This window comes from Saccopteryx bilineata, chromosome 6 (genome assembly GCF_036850765.1).
Source record: "Saccopteryx bilineata isolate mSacBil1 chromosome 6, mSacBil1_pri_phased_curated, whole genome shotgun sequence".
Classification (NCBI taxonomy): domain Eukaryota; kingdom Metazoa; phylum Chordata; class Mammalia; order Chiroptera; family Emballonuridae; genus Saccopteryx; species Saccopteryx bilineata.
Window position 1 is genome coordinate 125210934 of NC_089495.1, and position 21644 is coordinate 125232577.

The window sequence follows — 21644 nt, forward strand, 5'->3', positions numbered from 1 at the left end:
TTGGGAGCTTGGCCCCTGCCTGAGGTCCTTGGTCAAACCAAGGACCTGGAACTGGTTTACCTGTGGACTTGAAGGTCATGACACTGATTAAACATGTGCATTTCTGTTTTATAAAGTGATGGGTTCTCCTACAGTTCTCTACTAGTCTTTCGGGAATATGCTGGCTGTGCAACGCGAGGCGTGTGTGAGTGTGCGTGTGTGCATGTGTGTGTGTGTGCGCTGCAGGCGGTGTGCATGGGAGAGAACCAGAGTGGAGCAACCTCACAGTTTGGAGTCTTATCCTCGGCCCAGGTGCCCAGAGATTCCATTTGCTCTGGGCGCTCGGGGCACTCAGACAAGGAACAGGCCCAGGGACGGCACACAGAAGGGAAGCCACCCTACCTGGGTGAACAGGTCCAAGGCCTTGTGCAGGTTGGCATGCATGCCAGTGGGTGGCTCATTGGTGATCTTGATGGCATTTTCCAGGATGCCCTGGGGGATGATGTGGGACTCGGGGCTAGGGGCAGGCTCGGCACTGATGAACACGCGGTAGTCCCCGTGGCTGCCCGAGCTGTACCGCTCCAGCTTCTTGTCCAGGGTACTCAGCCACCGGGCCACCAGGTGGATGTTCTGTGGCCAAGACCAGGGTTTAGCACCCACCCACACACTCTTCCCTTCCCTGGGTCCTTGGCCCTCTTCCTAACTGCACCTGCACTCCTCACCCTGCTGTCCACCCTTATGGGGCACTGGGCATATGGGATAATTTTAAGAAAGTGACTGTGGTCCCAGAGTTCATTCTTCTGCTCAATTACGTAATCCAAAACTCCAGGCTTTATAAAGCGAGTCCCACCCGCCCTCCGCTGGCATAGGGCTGAGAGTATATGGTACCTATCCCTCTTCTGGGCAATTTGGGTCAGGAAGAAATGACTAGGTGAGGCCTCAGGGATTGAGGTCAGCCTCACTGTGGGGTCAGGAGCCTGGAAGGCCTGGAGGAGTTAGTGGGACAGCCAGAAAGAGGATGGGCTAGGAAGCTGCAGGACCCAGGACGGGGGTGTGCTGGTCCTCCTGGCCTTTGGCTTGGGGGAGCAGGGGTGCTTTGTCACTAGAGTTTTGTGTTCTCTTTAGGAGCTCTCTGGCATAAAGCCCCGTGTCTTTCTCATCATTGAAGAATCCATGCTGTCACCGAGCAGTCTGATACCCGGCTGACACAGCTCTACTTGGCGTGGGCACCTCCCACCCGTCTGTGACTGTGAGCCCTGTGACCCACGGTCTTTCAGGCCAGGCCAATACCCACAGCCTCGCAGTGCGGGAGCCCTCACCCTGGAGGCCGGGGCCCCCATACCTGCAGGATGACCCAGTGTCCCTTCTCTGCAGCCAAATCCAGAGCATTCTCTGCCACCACCTCCTGCCCCTGCCCCAGGGACACATTATGGAGTTTCCCATTGTCAATGGTAAATCCCAGTTTTTTCCCTAAAAGGAAGAAAAACCGGGAAAGCTTGGGGATGATAGAATGACAAAGGTAGAGGTTCTGTGACCTTCAGCTGGGAATGCCTCATGCTCACCCTCCCTTGTTTTTATTGTGGTAAAATACATGCAACTCCAAATTTACCACTTTAAATACCATCTTAACATGCACAACTCAGTGACAGTCACTGTCCACCCCTCTTCCTCCAGCCCCCGGCAATCACTGGTCTGCTTTCTGTCTGTAGATTTACCGATTCTGAACGTTTCAGATAAATGGAATCATGTGACATGGGGCCTTTATGTCTGGCCTCTTCCCCTTGGCATCATGTTTCCAAGGTTTATCCATAGGGTGGGATATCAGTGCTTCACTCCTTTGTCATGGTTGAATAATATTTCACTGTGTGCACGAACCACATCAGGATTATCCCATCATCAGTTGATGGACATTTGGGCTGTATCTGCCTTTTGGCCATTGTGAATGAACATCTGTGTACAGCACTTGCTTGGACACCTGTTTTAATTCCTTTGGGGTCTGTACACAGAGTGGAGTTACTGGGTCACGGATAATTTTATGTGTAACTTATTCAGGAACTGCCACACTGTCTCCCATGGCAACCCCACCAATGGTGCATCAGGGCTCCAGTTTCTCCACCTTCCTCCAATGCTGGCTATTTTCTATACTGCTCGCAAAATATAGGGGATCAGGGAACACGCAGATACTCCAGTACTTTCAGCCTTTTGCATTTTTACCAATGAAATAAAAGTTGGTTTTGGATCTCTTTTGCATAATTGAACAACTTTCTTTGACTTGTCATTTGCTTTTCTGATGTTCTTGTTTAATAAAAAAAAAATCAAATGCTTTTTTTTGGTCCTGGCCAGTTGGCTCAGTAGTAGTGCGTCGGCCTGGTGTGCAGGAGTCCCGGGTTCGATTCCCGGCCAGGGCACACAGGAGAAGCACCCATCTGCTTCTCCACCCCGCCCCCTCTCCTTCCTCTCTGTCTCTCTCTCCCCCTCCTGCAGTCATGGCTCCATTGGAGCAAAGATGGCCCGGGCACCGAGGATGGCTCTGTAGCCTCTGCCTCAGGCGCTAGAATGGCTCTGGTTGCAACAGAGCGACGCCCCAGATGGGCAGAGCAGCCCCCCCTGGTGGGCATGCCGGGTGGGTCCTGGTTGGGCGCATGCGGGAGTCTGTCTGACTGCCTCCCCATTTCCAACTTCAGAAAAATACAAAAAAAATGCTTTTTTTTAATCGCTTCATAATCATTTTGAAATATCCCCTAATTTTTGTGAGCAGTATATTTTTGATAATGACCATCCCAGTGGGTGTGACATGTCGCCGTGGTTCTGATTGGCATCTCCCAGTGACTGAGGCCACACTGGCTGGCTACACTTACCCAGGGCTTCGACGTCTTTCAGGGGATCAACCCCTGGGGAAAGGATGAAGAAGATCGGAGTGGAGGGGCTGCTCTCCTCGTAAGACTTGGAGAACTCAACACTCCGTCCCTCCACAAACTTGCTGCCCATCTTCTCCTCCACAAAGTTCCTGAGGGAGACATGCTTGGTCAGCCCCAAGGGCGGGGGGCTGGTGGGCTATGACCCAGGGGAAGGGCTTTTTTCTGGTGGACTTCCTTCAGCAGAAAGGCCTGCTTTCCTTGTGTAGGGGAGCATGAGGAGGGTATGTGCTCTCCGCCTTGACTGTGTTTGCTCTGGGCACCCCTTGCTCCCTTGTACCCTGCAACCTGCCCCTCCTCAGAGTAGCTGCTGAGACCAGGTGAGAGGCGGTTCAGTGAGCTGATGCTGCCTATTTTCAAAGGCACACAAGGTCACCTGGGAGGGAATACAGGCCGAAATGGGGCTGCAACCTCAGTGCCAGGTAGCTGTGGACCCCGAGAGCCCTGAGTCCTCCTAAGGAAGGGCTCTGTTCTCAGCGAATTCCTGTTTCCCACTCATTTCCTGTTTGCTGTCTGGACAAGGAGCAGCAGGAACAGAATGTGGATGGGTCACTGCGTCTTGGTCATCTCACCTAATGGGGAATGCGGGGTCGGGGGGTGAGGAGGAAGAAAGCGTGAATCACAGCTGTTTTTTGAGGACAGGAAAAGGATGGGATTTACGTAAACACCTTTCTTTACAAGCACCTCTCCATTCCAAGTCCTGGACCCTTTCTATCTCGGTCTCACACACCTTTGGAGCTCAGCTGTCTGTCCCTCTTCTGTGACCACAAGTGGCTGAGCTTAGGAGGTAAAATTAGCAAGATTTAAATGTCCAGTTCAGTCTTTGAAAGGATGGTGGCAGCGTACCCAGGGAGAGCTGCTCACCCTCCGGCAGGTGGCTCTCAATCCTCTGAGCACCTTGGAGGCCCTCCAGGTGGGCCTGTTCACTTAGAGGCCACCCACAGCCCCACTCCTTACCCATTCAACAAGGAGTCTGCAGGTTGGTGCCAGAGCCCCCCACCCCATCTTCACTGTGTGGTTTCCAGACCAATGCTGACCACAGGTGGGAGTGGCTGGGGCTGCTCCTCCCAAGGCCTCCCATTATTGTACTGATTCTGGCTTTTGGAATGAAGTCAGAATGCAGGTGCTATAGGATCCTTGTCCAGGAAGGACTTTCGGAATGTACTAAGTCCTGCCCTGGGTGGGAATGTCATAAATTACTGCTAATGATATTGCAGGGCCACACGGGGACTCCCTGTAGATACATTACTGATGCTGCATGCCATTGGCCTGGGGCCCCACCACTGCCGGCACTGTGCCCTTGGCACAGGCTTACGGAGCCAGTGCCCATGGCATGCAGGATGCCAGCAGCCTGCTGGCAGCTGCAGTTTACACCACAGACAGTGGTGCAGCCATCAACATTTGGGGGCTTTTGACCTCTGGATGGTCACACCTGAAGGACAACTTTTCTTTCTGTCTGCTTGGCTCGTTTGCAGAGAGCTGTTCTAATTTTGTGAACAATTTCTCTGGACTGGAAGCCCCCCCAAAAACGGGAAAGCCAACGCGAGGGAGTCCTTTCTGCCCGTTTCTATCAGTTCCCTGTCAGGTCTGTCATGTCTTGGAGAGGTTCACTTCCTTGCTCAGGTTAGCAGAGGCCAAGGGGCCTGCCGACCACCTCTGAGACCCTGAGAGCTCAGGACTCAGAAATGGAGTCAGGTGGACAGAGAGGGTCCTGCCTCTGTCCCCAGCATAGGCAGCCTTTGGCTCCTCCGGGCCCCATTCCCCTGTGTGGAGTGGAGTCCTCAGAGCCCCGCCGTGGCCGTTAGCCCAGGGTGGTGGGGCAGCGTCCCCTGATGCCCCCGTTTAGCCAGACACTCACTTGACCGCATAGGTCATGCGGTCAGGCCGCATGCAGCGCACCATGCACAGCTTCTGCAACGCTGTCTTGTTTTTCCACTCCTTCGGGAAGATCTCCTTTTCTGGGGCTTCCGACTCCACAAGCTTTTTCCACCTCTTGGCAGATCCTTCAATGTCGTTATCCAGGTTTTTGAACTCATCCATTTCCGAGAGGGCCTGGAGGCAGATGACCCCTCCTGCTTTCCTTACAGAGGCACTTTCCCCCCATCCTCACCCCTGCAATGCAAAGTCCCTTAGGAGGAGCCCGGGCTCTGGGACAAGGATGACTATGGCCTGTTACTAAAACCAAGAGCCAGGAGGTTGACCCTGGGAAGTGGCGGGAATCTGGCGGGAACCTGGGAGGAGGCCTCTAATCCAGGACATGACTCTTGCTGTTTCTCCAGAGGGTTCTGGAATGAGGGTCAGGTTCTGGAATAGGGGTCAGTCTCCTGCAGGGTACTACCTTCTTCAGGTCTTTTTGAACAGAGACATTGAGGGCCCAAGTGTGTGTGCTCAGGAATCTGAGGAATAACCTTGACATTTTGCATTTTCTTGGAAACTGGAGGTAGGGGAGCTTTGGGGGGAGGGGATGACCCTTGGACTCGCCTGGCTGGCTGTGGCTCAGCATGTGGTATGTGGGGACATATGCACGGACCAAGGAATGTTGCTGTGTTCTGTTTGGATAGGAAGGCAGGCGGGCAGCCCCTCACTCTTGGCCTGTCCTCTGAGGCCTCGGGTTTACTGAATGTCATGGCCCATATGCCTTGTGACTGGCAGGGAACGAGGACCCTGCTCACACCTGACCACCAACCTTGATGCCGCCCCATCCTTGATTCTGCAGGAAGTCCACAGGCGACATGACCCCGGCCTTGAAGGGGAACCGCAAGAGGAAGTCCAGCTCAACTGGGTTCAGCTCTTTCTTCATGGACAAGACCTATGGGAAAAAGGGGGCTGCTCAGCGCCCTAGCCATCACTGCAGGGGGGCAGAGAGGAACCCCCAGCCAATGCCTACGGGGCAAGCACTGTCTTGCACCTTTCAGTTGGAGCAAAACTTTGTTTCACCTTGGTTTTAAAAGTCATATATTTTTATATTTTGTGACAGAGAGATACAGAGAGAGGGACAGATAGGGACAGACAGGGAGAGAGATGAGAAGAAGCATCAGTTCTTTGTTGTGGCACTTTAGTTGTTCATTGATTGATTTATCATATAAATCAATATTGATTTATGATATCAAGGTGCCTGGACCAGGGGTTACAGCAGAGCGAGTGACCCCTTGCTCAAGCCAGCGACCTTGGGCTCAAGCCAGTGACATTGGGCTTCAAGCCAGCGACCATGGGGTCACGTCTATGATCCCATGCTTAAGCCAGTGATGCTGCACTCAAGTCCGCAACCTTGGGGTTTTGAACCTGGGTCCTCTGCATCCCAGTCCAATGCCCTATCCATTGCACCACCACCTTGTCAGGCCACCTTATTTTTTCTAATTTTTTAAAAAATTTAAATTAACATAACAAAATCTACTACTTCCATCCGATTAAAGTGGAGCATCCAGTGGCATTTAGCACATTGACATTGCTGTGCAGCCATCACCCCTGTCTAGGTCTAGAACTCATCACAAAGGGAAGCCCTGTGCCCGTGAGCAGCCGCTTCCCACCCATTAGCTGCCGGGCACCGTGGCTGCCGCCAGTGGACCACGCTTTGAGTGCTTTACCTGAAACGTAACTTGTGCCAGGAAGATGAGTTTGTCTCGCTCGAAGAGCCCACGGGCCGTGTACATGTAGACGGAATAGGTGATCTCATCCGTGAGGTTGATCACTCTCTGTTTGACCTCATCAGCGGGGGCGGTCTTTAGGATGGCTTTTTCAAAGACCACGTTGAAGGCCTGGGAACGGAGTGTGGAGCTGGAGACTTGCAGGGCTGCGAGCCCTCCCTGGCGGGTTCCTGCACCCCCATCAGCTGCCCTCTGAGGTGGCCCAGAGTGCGCCAGTGCAGCCGCACCTTGAGGGAGAACTGGTAGATGGGGTTGATCTTATTCAGGTCGTTCAGGATGAAGTACAGCAGGGATGCTCTCTCTGCCGCCGGCCGGTAGTTCTCTCTCGCCTCATTAATTTTAACTTCTGTGATTTTTGCCTCTTGTACCTGAAAACAAGCAAAAGGGGCCGGAGTGAAACCAGCTGGTGGGCAACACTGGCAAGCAGATGGTCCCCTGCCACCCTGTCTGAAGCTCTTGGCCCCTTGGAAGCTGTCCCGGGAGCTTGCAGCAGACAGCCTGGGTGCTGGGGGCCTTTGCCCCTCGTCAGTGCCGCTACCGCCCCCGCTGCCCCCACATGCTGTGGCCCTGGGGACTGTCTACCTTCTCCTCAATCTCGCAGGCCGTGTGCTTGGTGGTCTCCAGATTCTCCACCAGGGCTGTGTCTCCCAGGAAGTTCCCTGAGGCAGCCGACAGACGGGCCAGCAGAGTGTCCTCCAGCTCTTTAAGGACGATCTTAAATTCATTTTGAGACTTGGTGAGGTTTGCCTGCAGGAGGGGCAGAGTCCGGGGGAGGGGGGCCAGTGGTGGGTCCAGTTCTGCCTCCACAGTCTGACCCTGGCCCATGGCCCTGACTCAGACGAGACAACAGTGAGCCTGAATGGAAGCCAGCCAGAGCGGAAGCCATAAGCAGGGCAGTGCCTGCCCCGGTCCCTGCAGCTGCCTGTCATTGCCCACGGTGTGGCAAAGGCTCAGGGACCAGGGGAGAACTGTGGGGCCCAGGATGCCTCTGAGCCATGTGTGTGATTGACCAGTGCTCGGGCTGGCACAAGGCCAATCTTGTGGGGCAGCAGGTAGGTCTTTAGGCTGTCTGGGCCCCACTGTGACTCCTGGTCTTTCACTGAAGCCATCCTTTGATTGAGAATTTTACGTGGGAGCAGCTGGGGAAGGATGACTTCTGTTGTATGACAAAAACAATTCAGTGTGACAAGCCAAGGTACTTGCCCAGAGAAGCCGAGAGCCAGGGAACCTCATGGTGGCCTGTCCCCATTTCTGTCTTTGAGCCAGCCAGCTCTGGGCCACCTGTGGCCGACACCAGGCCCTCGTACCTTCAGCTGCTCTAAATCTGGACGCTCTTTGGCCACCACAGCAGCCAACAGTTGGTCCTCGAGACCATCCCTGGTGACCAGGAAGTTGATCAAGGTGCACTGCGCCTGCATCTCAGGCTTGTAGTGAGGGTTGAAGTACTTGGTGTGTAGGATGAGGCGGAACTGGGGGTGGTACTCCACCTCTTTGTCACCGATCTTAATGAACCTGGTGATCAGTGCAGGAAGGGGTTAGAGGCGCTCCTGGTGACAGCAACACAGACACAGACCACTTTCCACACCAGCCTGGTGGCTGTCCCCACCCAAGCTGCCGCCTCGATCCTGCCTGTCCCTATCACTGCGAAGGGACTGTGACATTCCTTGTTCAGTCCTCCTCTCTGACCTGTGACTGGTCCTTCCATATAGATAGGGACAGACAGACAGGAATGGAGAGAGATGAGAAGCATCAATCATCAGTTTTTCGTTGCAAGACCTTAGTTGTTCATTGATTGCTTTCTCATATGTGCCTTGACTGGGGGCTACAGCAGACCAAGTAACCCCTTGCTCGAGCCAGCGACCTTGGGTCCAAGCTGGTGAGCTTTTGCTCAAACCAGATGAGCCCACACTCAAGCTGGCGACCTCGGGGTCTCGAACCTGGGTCCTCTGCATCCCAGTCCGACACTCTATCCAGGGGTCCCCAAACTATGGCCCGCGGGCCGCATGCGGCCCCCTGAGGCCATTTATCCGGCCCTCCGTCGCACTTCCGGAAGGGGCACCTCTTTCATTTGTGGTCAGTGAAAGGAGCACTGTATGTGGCAGCCCTCCAACGTCTGAGGGACAGTGAACTGGTCCCCTGTGCAAAAAGTTTGGGGACCCCTGCTCCACTGCACCACCGCCTGGTCAGGCTGATTTGTTTTGATCTTTACAACGGTGTTCACTCAACTGGCTCTGGGAGCCTCCACAGAAATACTGGGCCTGGGCTACACCCCAGAGCCCTTACATGAGAAAGACACCTGCGTCCCAATGCAGGTCACCAGCACACTCTGGGAGCTGCCAGCGTTGAGCCAGGTCTGCTGACTCTCTGTGGGGGCCACCTCTCTCTGGCTCCCCATGATGCTCCCCTCTTTCTGGTCAAGCTCACTTTTGGGGACCTAACATCACTCTGTGGGCATCAATATACCTGCCAGGACCTTCGCAAAGTCCAGACATCAGCATGTTTACTGGCCGCTTCTGCATGCACCCCCACATTTAACAGTGGCTCACATCAACTCTGAAAGTCTCACTTTTTTTGTTGGTTTAATTTCTCTATATTAGAAAGGTAACTACAAGCTCAGTGTATCCACCAGTGCTTGGAGAATCAAAATGCGGTACTGAAGCTGAACACCTGTCACAATGGGTGCACCTGGAAAGCATGACTCTGAGTGAAAGAAGCCAGACACGAGAGGCTACATGGTGTGTGATTCCATTGATGTGCATTGAAGTATCCAGAGCAGGCAAATTTGTGGACACAGAGAGCAGGGTGGGGGCTGCCTGGGGCTGGGGGAGGGGACAGAGTGACTGCCCTATGGGATGGGGTTTCTTTCTGGGGTGATGGAAATGTTCTGGAATGAGATAGAGCTGGTGGCTGCACAATGCTGAGAACACACTAGATGTCACTGAACTGTACACGTTAAAATAATTTTAAAGTGAAAGATACAGCCTGACCAGGCGGTGGCGCAGTGGATAGAGCATCAGACTGGGATGCGGGAGGACCCAGGTTCGAGACCCTGAGGTCACCAGCTTGAGTGCAGGCTCATCTGGTTTGAGCAGGACTCACCAGCTTGGACCCAAGGTCGCTGGCTCCAGCAAGGGGTTACTCAGTCTGCTGAAGGCCCACAGTCAAGGCACATATGAGAAAGCAATCAATGAACAACTAAGGTGTTGCAATGTGCAATGAAAAACTAATAATTGATGCTTCTCATCTCTCTCTGTTCCTGTCTGTCCCTCTCTCTCTCTCTCTGCCTCTGTAAAAAAATAAAAATAAAAATAAATAAAAAGAAAGATACAAACAACCTGAATTTTAAAAAAATTAAATTATGTTCCAGATCTGCAAAATGCATAAAAACAGAAAAACCTGACCACGGAGGTCGTCACTGATAAAATGGTGTTGATCTCCCCGACTGGGGTGGGGCCCCACTCTCTCCTTTCTCCCCGCTGAGTTGGGGTCCTTCACAGCTGGCAGCACTTCAGGGAGGCCCCTGCTGCCCACCAGGGAAGCTAAGGAAGTCTCCCACAATGAACCCCACCCCAGGGGGCTCACGTGGCTTAGACCGTAGAGAAGACCTGGAAACTCACTTTCCCTTTTTAATCGTGTTCCTGCCCAGGAGCGGGTCCAGCACAGGATCCACGGTTTCGCCAATGTTCTCAATGAGCAAGGTGTCCCCTTCTGAAATGGCCTGCTCAATAATGTCCAGGTAGCTGGAAGCACAGTGTGGGTGATGCTGAGTGACAGAGGGGCCAAGGGTGGCACCCTTACATGCCCCAGGACAGGTGCCCGAGGTCCAGCAGCCTGTGCACCTCCAAATACCTGTCCTTCCCTGAGGGGCGCTCAAGGCTCCTGTGTGAACTGCCCTGCGGGACTGCCCAGGCAAAGTTTCACACCTGCCAACGACCTCCCCCATGCACCTGGATGACACACAGGGTGGCCTTTATTATGCCCACTGTTCCGCATTGGTGTCGAAATAAACCACACGAGAGACAAGATGAGACAATGACCTGCCTACAGCCTTCTGGTCAGCAAACAGCTAGGTTGGAGTCAACCTGGGCTGGGAGCCCAGGTCAGTACCCCCTCCTTGCAGGAACCACAGGTAATGGGGGGGCAGAGCCCCAAGTTTAATTCTTTAATCTTGGTGTCATTCCCAGGGCCAGTATTTGTATTCGAAAGATCCACCCATCGGTTTAAGAAGTATGAACCACCTGGGTGGGATGCATGTCCCAGCCTGGCCAGCATCCCCCACCCACATGAGTGTGGCGGGCACCTCTTCTGTCCCAGGCGGATGGCTTTTAGCTCGCTCCCATATTTGTTTTTGATCCACTTAATTCCTTGCAGCTGGGCGTCCACAATGAGGGGCCACCGCTCTGTGTTGCACAAGATGGTGGCGTTCTCTGTGGACATGCGATCACTGGGGAGCCCCTGGTTGTTCCAAGTGGCCACGTCTGCATCATCGGTCAGCAGGGTCAATGGGTCCAGACCATCCGTGATGGGGATGGGGACCTGCCAAGGGAAAGCGCTTTCTCAGCAAGGGGTGACGTGGCCTTATTGCTCTGGGGAAATGGCCGTCCAGTGACGGGGTTCTGCTGTTGGACAGTGGGTGAGCTGGCCACTGCGAGGAGAGAGCCACTCCCATCCCCTGATGGATGTCAGCATTGGCCACCCCAGGCCACAGCCTTGACCTCAAATGGCCGGAGTGTCGGTCTGAGAATCAAAGGTGAGATTTGGCCTGGGCCTGCCCTGTGGGGACTTCCCCACATTTCCGAAGTGGTGAGCCACTTACCTTTAACTTGTTTATATAAGGGACCCAAAACTTCTCCATCAGCTCGTTTCGGTGCTTCTTGGTGAAGTAGCCCACATAGGAGACGAAGGCAGAGATCAGCAGGACATCCCCGCACAGGGTGACCCCTTGGAGCTTAAAGTTCTCCACTGACTCAGCCCAGCGGATGTTTTCAGACGCTAGTCCTCCCACCAGCCTGGAAGGGGACCAAGGTCAGTGGGGTCAAAGAAGGGACCATGTGTCTGGTGAACAAGAGGATTGGACAAGTGGAGCAAGGCAGATGTGCCCCCACCGCCAACCTCTGTGAACCCTCACATGCTTACTCTGTTCAGTGGTTCAACAATGAAAATGCTTGGGGGGAAATTTTGGGAAAACAAATGCTTTAGGGAAGCAGAACTAATGCTTTCTGGAGACAGGCACCTCCCCCAGGCCATCTGCGTTGATGCCACAGCTACTGACATTGTGACCACTTCACCCGTGTGCTGGAGTTGCTCCCTGGACACCACTGAGCACACACTCTGGCTAGCAGGAAGTCTGGGTGACAGCCACATGGCCACAGGACAATGCAGCAGCAGAGGGCACCTGGCCCTGTGTACCGCGGGGACTCTAGGTGTGCCTCCTGCCTCTTGGGCCACCAGCTCTAGGATTGGTCCCCCTAGCCCACACTGGCACACCACGTGTCCTGGATCATTGACACTAATTTGTTGGAAGTACAGCTTGTCTGATTTGGCCCACTGGGGTCTGTCCTGAGTGTCATCCAAGTAGCCCTACTTCCTGATGACCCACAGCAAGGTGATGACCCCACAATCTGGGGCCAGTCTCCTGCAGCCCGAGGATCTCCCAGGTCCCCATGTCACACTGACAATGATCACCCAGAGGTCCCCAACTGCAGGGGAGGAGAAAATACAGCCAGAGCCATGGCCTAGGACAGTCTCTGTCTACTGCTTATGCCAGGCTCCCAAGCTCACTTGGGAAAATATGAGAAGACCGCTCTACAGCCATGCTGTCCATGAGGGCAGCCGTGAACCTGGGCTGGCCAGCACCCCAAACGTGGCAGTCTGAGCTGAGGTGGCATGAGGTAAACACGTAAGGGGTTTCAAGGACTTGGGAGTTAAAACAAGCGTATAAATGTTTCATTGGTTGTTCTTATGTTGATCAGGTTTGGGGTTAAATATATTACCAAAAGCAATTTCATCTGTTTCTCTGTACTGTTTTAAGGTGGCAAATAGGACATTTTAAATAACATATGTGGCTCACGTCATGTCCCATGGGACAGCTCTAGAGTCCTTGTGCATTGGACACATGACACAGTATGAGAGGACCCTGCAAGCCTGCACCCAACTCTATGGTACAGGTGACTGGGATGGAACCGAATTCTGCCTGAGCAGGCACCTAGGTAAGTCGGGCACCTGGGATTCTGCACTGTGGGAGGTCATGGAATGCACAGGGGCTCAACCATGGAAGTGTGACCAGCTCTGGGAGGTGGGGACTTGGGTCAGTAATTAGTCTTTCTGTTTGTCCTCATGGCTATGTGCTCAGAGAGTGAAAGCTGGGACATTGCTGCCTCCCCTTGGGCTTATACCTCTTCCTCCAAAGGCCATTTGGTGGGCTCGTTCCTTTCAGGGGGTCTAAAGGACAGGAAGGGCGGCCTGTGGGGTTCAGGAGCTACCTGTTGGCCAGTGAGATCACCCTGTTAGTGGCATCAGCCTCCTGCTGGCACTTGATTTTCTCAGCCGTTGCCTTTTCAAATGCCGACGTTAGGTTGCTCAGGTTGGCGTTGAGTTCCTGGAAAAATGACGGGAAGATCCTGAAGTGGTTGAGGGCAGCAGCACCCTATGAGAGCTGGGCAAGGAGCAGGGCGGCCTTGTGTGTGCATCTGCCCATGTGTGCTCTGCCTCCCGCTGCTGAATAATTCATGACAGCTGCTGTGGCAGCCCCTTTCCAAAGGAGGTATGGACTGTCCACCTGTGGAAGCAGTAGTGGCCTTGCTTGCTGGACCAGGGCTTGCGTGAGCACTCACGGCAATCTTGTTTTTGATCCGGGAGAGCTTGTCCTGGGCCTCGGCCAGCTCTGCATTGGCCTCCTCCAGTGCCTGCCTCTTGGGGGCCACATCGCAGTAGACCTCGTAGAAGCGCACAATGTTAATGCACCAGGAGCACAGGCCTGCGGCCGCTGTGGACTTGGATCGGATGAACTCAGGATCAAATGTCGGGTTGCCTTGGTAGGGCCTGGAGAGGGAACAGGGGCGCTGGCCTAGGGTCCACAGGACGCAGGCCCAACGCCAGTCTGCTCCAGCCTAGGCTCCACAGGGGGTGTGACTGGCTGCTGACCACAACAGACAGTAGTGAGAGGAAGGAGAAGGAAAACAAAACGTAGACTTCTGGACTCTGGAGTGTGATTTGGGATATGAAGGGACCTGGAGGGCGGTGACTTAAGGCTCATGTCCCAGATGCAGGAAGGCAGGCAGGCAGGACTTTGTCCTCTGTTCTTGCTCTGACACAGCCATTCTCATTGTTGTTCTCTGACAGCGCCACTAGGCTTCAGAGGGGTCAGCCACTTGCCTAAAGTACCACCGACAGGCAGTGCTAGTACCAGGGGGCTGTGTGTCATCTTCCCAAACATCAGCTCCTGGAGCTGACCCTTGCCCTGCATGTGTCTTACCTGGGGCCCTGGTCGGCAAACTGTGGCTCGCAAGCCACATGCTGCTCTTTGACCCCTTGAGTGTGGCTCTTCCACAAAATACCACGTGCGGGTGCTACCTCGATAAGGAATGTACCTACCTATATAGTTTAAGTTTAAACAATTTGGCTCTCAAAAGAAATTTCAATTGTTGTACTGTTGATACTTGGCTCTGTTGACTAATGAGTTTGCCAACCACTGCCTGGGGAAACAGGCCTAGGGATGCTGACTCTCCCTCTTGGGATGACACAGCTCAGGAGGGGCAGAGCTGGGGTTCACACGGAGCCAGGTGCCCCCTGGAGCCACCTCACTCCCTACCTGACCGTGTTGCGTCCCCAGCTTTGCGCCCAGTGTCCCAGGATCGCCATGCAGCTACAGCTTAAAAGGCATGATGATGTGGGAGTTACCTTACCACAGAGACCAAGAGAGATGCCAACAAGTGCAGGATAGACACTCCAGAAACTAGTACTTAAAAAAAACACACATCCTTAAGCATCATCAACAGAACTACTTGCCAAAAATATTCTACGGATAATTCAAATTATGATTGACATGTGAGAATATGATTTTGACTGCAGCGGCTGTCCCCTCCCCCTCTGGCGCAGTGCACGCTTGTTTAGGCTGGTGTGTGTGGCTGTGTACACACCGGACAGTGTGGGCAGCGGTGGTCAGGGGAAGCCTGTCATGGGGCCACATTCTACGGTGGCAGAAATGGAGACAGCCTGAATCCCCTGTGGTGTGAGGACAGTGGCAAGATTATACAGCTGTTAAAAATGACATTTCCCTGTTTTAACACAGGGAAAGTGATTTCCCCCCAACAATGTTAAGTAGAAAAACAATAATAATAAAAGCAGAACAAATAATTGCATATACATAGTATTACTTTGACTTTGGGGGGAAAAACACAAAACTTTAGAAAAAGGACTAAAATTCCCTGCTGGTTGGCAGTGGCCGCCCCTGGGCGTGGGCTGCAGGGTCTCTGCTGCCTTTTCTCTGATACTTTAAACTATTTTGTTTATCAAGCACTTTTCAATTGTTCAGGTCTCTTCCTCAACACATGGGAGCTGGGAGATGTTGGGGTCTCCCCTGGGGTCACTGGGGCCATGGGTGTGCCCCTCTGTCGTGGTCAAGCAGCCCCTGAGGCCGAGCTGCTGAGGGGTGCCCAGGCAGGGGCCACACGAGAGGCAGATGGCAGTGTCTGGAGTTCTTACAAGTGCAGAACCTCGTGAGTAGCAGTGCATTGGAATTTATGGGTAAAACCTGGAGGCCCCTCCCCCGTACTCCCTTTTCAAGCCCCCCACCCAGAGGCAGCACTGCCAGCCAGGTCGAGTGTGTCCCTCCAGACGAGGTGTACTTACAGGGGCAGCCAGATTTGCCCGGGCCACCACCCACTGTGTGTGGGGTTCCCACCTTACTCTCCAGCCCAGGACCCTGCCCCAGCCCCAGTGAGTGGGAGAAGATTCCAGGACCTCGCAGTGCTTGGATGTATGTCAGGCTCCCGACAGGACCAAGAACTGTGCTGAGACCTCCGGGTCGACCGAGTCCGACTCACTTGAAGGCCTTCAGGCAGGCCTCGGGGATGTGCTCCTTGTCATACTTCTTCAAGGACTCTAGGAAGGTGTCCACTTTGCCCATCATGATCTTTGCCGCCTTCCAGCTCTTGTCCTTGGGGATCTTGCCCCCGGGCGCAGTCAGAATCATGACAGCGGCTGTGACATTGACCACGGCGTCCGGGGGGGATCCGAAGGACTTCAGCTCTGTCAGGTTGTTCTACAAATGACAGACGGAGCCGACCTAAAGGGGAGACCTGGAGGCCCCTGGTGATGGTCCCAGGGAACCCACTGCGAGTGAACTGACGGCCATGGCCTTGCCTCTTCACTCAGGCCAGGCTCCTCATGTCTCCTTTTCTTCTCTTACCTTATTCAGAGTGTCAAGAGCTTCCTGTGCGGCTAGCAGGGCTGGCTCTGCCTTGGCCAGGTCCGTTTCACAAGCCTTTTGTTTCTCGGTGACATTCTGGAAGGTACCAGACAGGAAAGATCAGTGCAGGGTGGGGGTCTTGTCTGGACAGTGTGTGTAAGGGGGGCGCTGGGCAGGGGCTGCAGGGAGTAAGGAGGCGGTGAGGTGGGGAGCCCTCTGCATGCTCCCCTTCATGCTCATTGAGTCACTGCCTGGAGGCCACCCTTGTCCTCCCTGCCTCCTTGGTTCTTGCCCCTAAATACGTGGGTTGCAATGAGCCAGCCAGGGCAGACTTAGGTTCAGGAATGCGAGCTGTTCCTCCCATTGGCTCCAGTTTCTAGGCTGAAGGGGAGCCTGGGGCCGTGCAGACCAACCCTGGCTATAGACCTTATTGTCTCTGGGGACATTTCAGAGGTACAGCTCATCCTCCCTGTAAGAAAATGAGAGTGTTTTCCATCGTGCACACAATCAGTCATTCATTTATTCATTCATACACTCAGTCATTCACAGTCATGCACTGTCATGCACACACTCAGTCACGCACACAGTCACGCACACACTCAGTCACGCACACAGTCACGCACACACTCAGTCACGCACACAGTCACGCACACAGTCACGCACACACTCAGTCACGCACACAGTCACGCACACAGTCACGCACATAGTCACGCACACACTCAGTCACGCACACAGTCACGCACACAGTCATGCACACACTCAGTCACGCACACAGTCATGCACACACTCAGTCATGCACACAGTCACGCACACAGTCGCACACACTCAGTCACGCACACAGTCACGCACACACTCAGTCACGCACACAGTCACGCACACAGTCATGCACACACTCAGTCACGCACACAGTCACGCACACAGTCATGCACACAGTCATGCACACACTCAGTCACGCACACAGTCACGCACACACTCAGTCACGCACACAGTCACGCACACAGTCACGCACACACTCAGTCACGCACACAGTCACGCACACACTCAGTCACGCACACAGTCATGCACACAGTCATGCACACACTCAGTCACGCACACAGTCACGCACACAGTCATGCACACAGTCATGCACACACTCAGTCACGCACACAGTCACGCACACACTCAGTCACGCACACAGTCACGCACACAGTCACGCACACACTCAGTCACGCACACAGTCACGCACACAGTCGCACACACTCAGTCACGCACACAGTCACGCACACACTCAGTCACGCACACACTCAGTCACGCACACAGTCACGCACACAGTCAGGCACACACTCAGTCACGCACACAGTCATGCACACAGTCATGCACACAGTCACACACACAGTCACGCACACACTCAGTCACGCACACAGTCACGCACACACTCAGTCACGCACACAGTCACGCACACAGTCACGCACACAGTCACGCACACACTCAGTCACGCACTCAGTCACGCACACAGTCACGCACACACTTAGTCACGCACACAGTCATGCACACACTCAGTCACGCACACAGTCACGCACACAGTCACGCACACACTCAGTCATGCACACAGTCACGCACACAGTCATGCACACAGTCACGCACACAGTCACGCACACACTCAGTCATGCACACAGTCACGCACACAGTCATGCACACAGTCACGCACACAGTCACGCACACACTCAGTCATGCACACAGTCACGCACACAGTCACGCACACACTCAGTCATGCACACAGTCACGCACACAGTCACGCACACACTCAGTCATGCACACAGTCACGCACACAGTCATGCACACAGTCACGCACACAGTCATGCACACAGTCACGCACACAGTCACGCACACACTCAGTCATGCACACAGTCACGCACACAGTCACGCACACACTCAGTCATGCACACAGTCACGCACACAGTCACGCACACACTCAGTCACGCACACAGTCACGCACACACTCAGTCACGCACACAGTCACGCACACAGTCACGCACACACTCAGTCACGCACACAGTCACGCACACAGTCACGCACACAGTCACGCACACACTCAGTCACGCACACAGTCACGCACACAGTCACGCACACAGTCATGCACACAGTCATGCACACACTCAGTCACACACACAGTCATGCACACACTCAGTCATGCACACAGTCATGCATTGTCATGCACACACTCAAGTCATGCATGCATTTACTCTTTGGGGCAGGATGAACCCCTCTAGGCCTTTGAGTGCCAAGCAGACAGATCTCCGTGGAAGCCTGGTATCTATAAATAAGAAACAGTTTCTACAGACATGTGCTGCCACTTCTGGAAAGCCAAGCACCTGCCCACCTTGTTGATGACCTCCACCTTGATCTCCTCCTCATCAGCAATGGCCTTCTCTTTGCTGACCTTCTCAGTCTCCACACCCACCACGTGGATCAGCTTATCCGTGTTCTCGTTCTTCTGCTTGAGCTCCGCCTCCTGAATTGCCAGCTTGGCTTTTAAATCATCCACCTTTGGGGGAGGGGGACACACCAGGGGACCAGGGGATGGACAAGCTCAGCACCGCCTTGCATGCTGCCCTCCACCCGGGGGGGCCAGTGGCCATGGCAGCCACAGACTGGCAGATTTGCGGGCCTGTCAGTTGCTTAGGACTCCCTGGGACTCATTTCGATGTACCTTTTCAACTTCTCTAAAGTAAGTGTTTATTAAGCACCTACTGCATACACGGGGTCACAAGGGTCAGACACATTCCCATTGCTCAGGGAGCTAGCCATCAGGGAGTTTGGTGAGGCTGCGGGTCAGCAGTGAGGGGAAGCCAGGGGTAAAACACTCCCTGGGGAGCAAGCATGCGTGAGGCCCCAGGCCTGGCCGGGCAGGGGCAGGAGCATGTCCTGGTAAACAGGAAGGGAGAGGATGGGGTATTCTCCCCCTTCTTGATGATTTCTACCACAAAGAGGTTGCTTGGCTGTTATGACCATCCTTGCCTGGGAGCATTGTCCCAGGGATGGCCTGGAAGGTACACGTAAGAAAAAGAAGTGGCCTGCTAGGCTGGCTCCCTGCACTCCCATCCCCACCCTGGTCCCTGCTGCCCCTCCTACCTGAGAAGCCGTGCTTTGCAGCTTCATGAGGCCATTTTCCAGTCTCTCGATCTTGGCCACCAGCTCCATTCTCTTCTTGGCCAGCAGGTTCTGGTAGAGTTTAATCTGCTCCAGGAAGGTTTTGGGCGTGGTGTAGTTGTAGCGCCTCTCGATGGCCAGATACACCTTGGACATCTCGTTGACAGTGGTGTGCACATAGGCCATGAACAGGCTGATGGAGGTCTTGACTTCTGGCTGCAAAAGCAAGCTGGACCCTTCATTCCCCATTCCCTGCTGGGCGTGACCACATTCCTGTAGGGGGCTCTGGCCACCCTCTCAGAAGGGCCCAGGGTAGAAGAGGCTGCTGGCCACAGCGAACCAGCAGGGTGGGGCTTTCCTTACTCTCTGGTGGGGAGGGCCTGGATGAGACACAGCCCCTTTCCCAATCCCAGCGGTTTCACTGTCAAATGAGACTCGAGACAGCAATGTCTCCAGGGGCAGCTGTGGGCACTGGTGACATTGCACCCCAAGGGCTGAGCTCAGTGTGGTCACAGCAGAGCTTATTGCTGCTGTCTCTCTGTGTCACACGCGCTCACACCCCTGCACCCCTGCCACAGCACAGGGCCTGCCACTGTGTTCAGAGAGCCCAGGTCATTCAGCAAGCACTCATTGTACGCTTCCTGTGCGGGGCCCTAGGGTGTTAGTAACTCCTCTGCAAGCTTCCTCTGTCCTCTGTCCACACCAGGGTCACATCTCCCACTACCCGCATCTGTCCCCACTGCCCGAAGACAGGCAGTGGGAGCTCTACCCCAAGAATTGACCAAGTGACATTAACTTTCATTCAGGTTAATTTGGAAATGCGTCATCCATCATGTTTCTTTGGCATATACTCTGTGCCCTTGCTGGTGCCAGCGGCGGGGCCCTTCCCTGATCCCAGAAGGCCCGTCCTGGAGGCTGGAAACCCATGTCTATCCCCGGAGTGAAACATTGTTTGGCTGCAGCATTCCTGGGGTGGCCTATCCTGCAAGGGAACACTGCGAAGGTGGCACATAGGGGATTTCACCCATCTTTAAACACTTGGGTAAAAGGTCATTTCAGGTTCCTTTTATCCTACAAAATAACCAAATATGTGTTCAAAACCTGATAACAAAGTGTGGTTAGTTCTGGGGCTACCCAGTGTTCACATCAGCCTGGTCAGGGCATAAGGGTGGCAGGGAACATGGGCACCGCCTTTGAATAAGGGAGCGGCAGCCTGGCCTGTGGGGCGCGGTGGGCACAGCGTTGGCCTGGAGTGCTGGGTCACTGGCTCGGAGCCCTGGGCTTGCCCAGCCAAGGTACATACAAGAAGCAACTACTACAACTTGATGCTTCCCGCTCCCCACACCCCCACTTTCTCTGTCCCTTTCTCCTTTCTTTAAAAATAAATACAAGAAAGGCGCTGTATAAGGGGACTACTCACATCTCCCCACATACTCCTTATGAGAAGGGCCGGTCAAGGGGAGGCAGAGCCACGCTGGAGCCCAAGGCAAAAGGAAAGTGTGTGCCTCGTGTCACTTATCACAGTGAACACAGGCTCTCTGATCCACTCCAGACAGGGCCAGTGTGTGAAGCCTGAGTCACCCAACCTGTCAGCACATCGGTGTCGGCCCTCCTGGACCGGCCTTGCAGGGCATAGCCATACAGGAACGTAGGGCCAAGAAACCAGCAAACGGCAACCCTGTCTTGGTTTACAATTTTGTTCACTGTAAATGTTTTAGTGTTAATGTTGATTTAAAAAAATATTGCATTAGAACATCACTGATCTTGATTACTGAGGTTCTTGGGGCCCCCTTAAATGTGCCCAAGGCGGGTGCCTCCCTTACCTTACCCTAATCCCAGCCCTGGAGGTAGATGTCCAGGATCCCTGTCTCCAGTGACCATTGGCACAGACACGGCAGAGGAAGCCGGGCCCCAGTGACTCACCTGAATCCCCTCAGTTTCCTCCAGGAAGCGGGCGCTGACAGACACCAGGGCGTCTTCTGGCCATTCATGGAACCAGTCGATGGCTGTGCAGTTGACCACAGCAGGGAATTTTCTTGCCCGGACACGCAGGACAGAGCCCACAGGGGAGAAACATAGGATCACCTGAGTGCGGGGCACAGAGGAGCCGCTCATGGGGGCTGGCAGAGCTGAGGCCAAGCACGCCACCATGCAGGAAGCTCCTCTAGAGAGAGGGTCCTCTGCGTGGGCTCAGCTCTGAGTGTGCAGGGAGTACATTCTGCTTCCAGTGTGAAGCGTGGCCACTGCTCCACAACAGACACACACTCAGCTGACTTCCCGATGCTCCCTAGCAATGTCAGGGTACAGGGGTCAGCCCCAAGCCCCCCTGAGTGATATTCGCAAAGGAGGATAAAGAAGTCTGGGTGAAAAATGGGTGGGCAATGGACATCCATGCTGGGCAGATGAGGCCCAAGAGGCCATACTCATATTAGCAGGTCTGGCCTCCAGAGACACAGAGCCTCCTCCAGACTCTCCAGAACCGTGGCTAACCCTCAGATAGGCTGGGACTCCCCAGGGCTCGGCCTTTCTGCAGGACTGGGAACTTCCTTCTCATGGAAGCCTCACTCT

The 21644-nt window shown here is 54.2% G+C and overlaps 1 protein-coding gene and 1 long non-coding RNA gene across 4 annotated transcripts in view; one reads left to right on the forward strand and one right to left on the reverse strand.

The window, feature by feature from the left end:
* Nucleotides 1-21644, reverse strand: part of DNAH17 (dynein axonemal heavy chain 17) — a 106438-nt gene that overhangs the window by 11362 nt on the left and 73432 nt on the right. For both annotated transcript variants that reach the window (XM_066237599.1, XM_066237597.1), the window contains exons 55-73: nt 21000-21161; nt 19059-19292; nt 18307-18471; nt 15948-16043; nt 15583-15800; nt 13372-13579; nt 13021-13136; nt 11355-11547; nt 10839-11074; nt 10156-10278; nt 7846-8050; nt 7121-7285; nt 6766-6906; nt 6479-6649; nt 5581-5703; nt 4753-4946; nt 2838-2986; nt 1322-1449; nt 382-609 (exon numbers count right to left, since the gene is read on the reverse strand). In XM_066237599.1, the coding sequence (XP_066093696.1) occupies nt 382-609; nt 1322-1449; nt 2838-2986; nt 4753-4946; nt 5581-5703; nt 6479-6649; nt 6766-6906; nt 7121-7285; nt 7846-8050; nt 10156-10278; nt 10839-11074; nt 11355-11547; nt 13021-13136; nt 13372-13579; nt 15583-15800; nt 15948-16043; nt 18307-18471; nt 19059-19292; nt 21000-21161 (3255 nt within the window). The remainder of the gene's footprint in view (nt 1-381; nt 610-1321; nt 1450-2837; nt 2987-4752; nt 4947-5580; nt 5704-6478; nt 6650-6765; nt 6907-7120; nt 7286-7845; nt 8051-10155; nt 10279-10838; nt 11075-11354; nt 11548-13020; nt 13137-13371; nt 13580-15582; nt 15801-15947; nt 16044-18306; nt 18472-19058; nt 19293-20999; nt 21162-21644) is intronic.
* On the forward strand, nt 11055-13377 carry LOC136309463 (uncharacterized). 2 transcript variants are annotated; one of them, XR_010726272.1, is made up of 4 exons: nt 11055-11288; nt 11375-11563; nt 12570-12747; nt 13113-13377. It is a non-coding gene; the product is annotated as an uncharacterized lncRNA (long non-coding RNA). The 2 variants fall into 2 exon arrangements; XR_010726271.1 differs by having other exon boundaries at nt 11375-12747.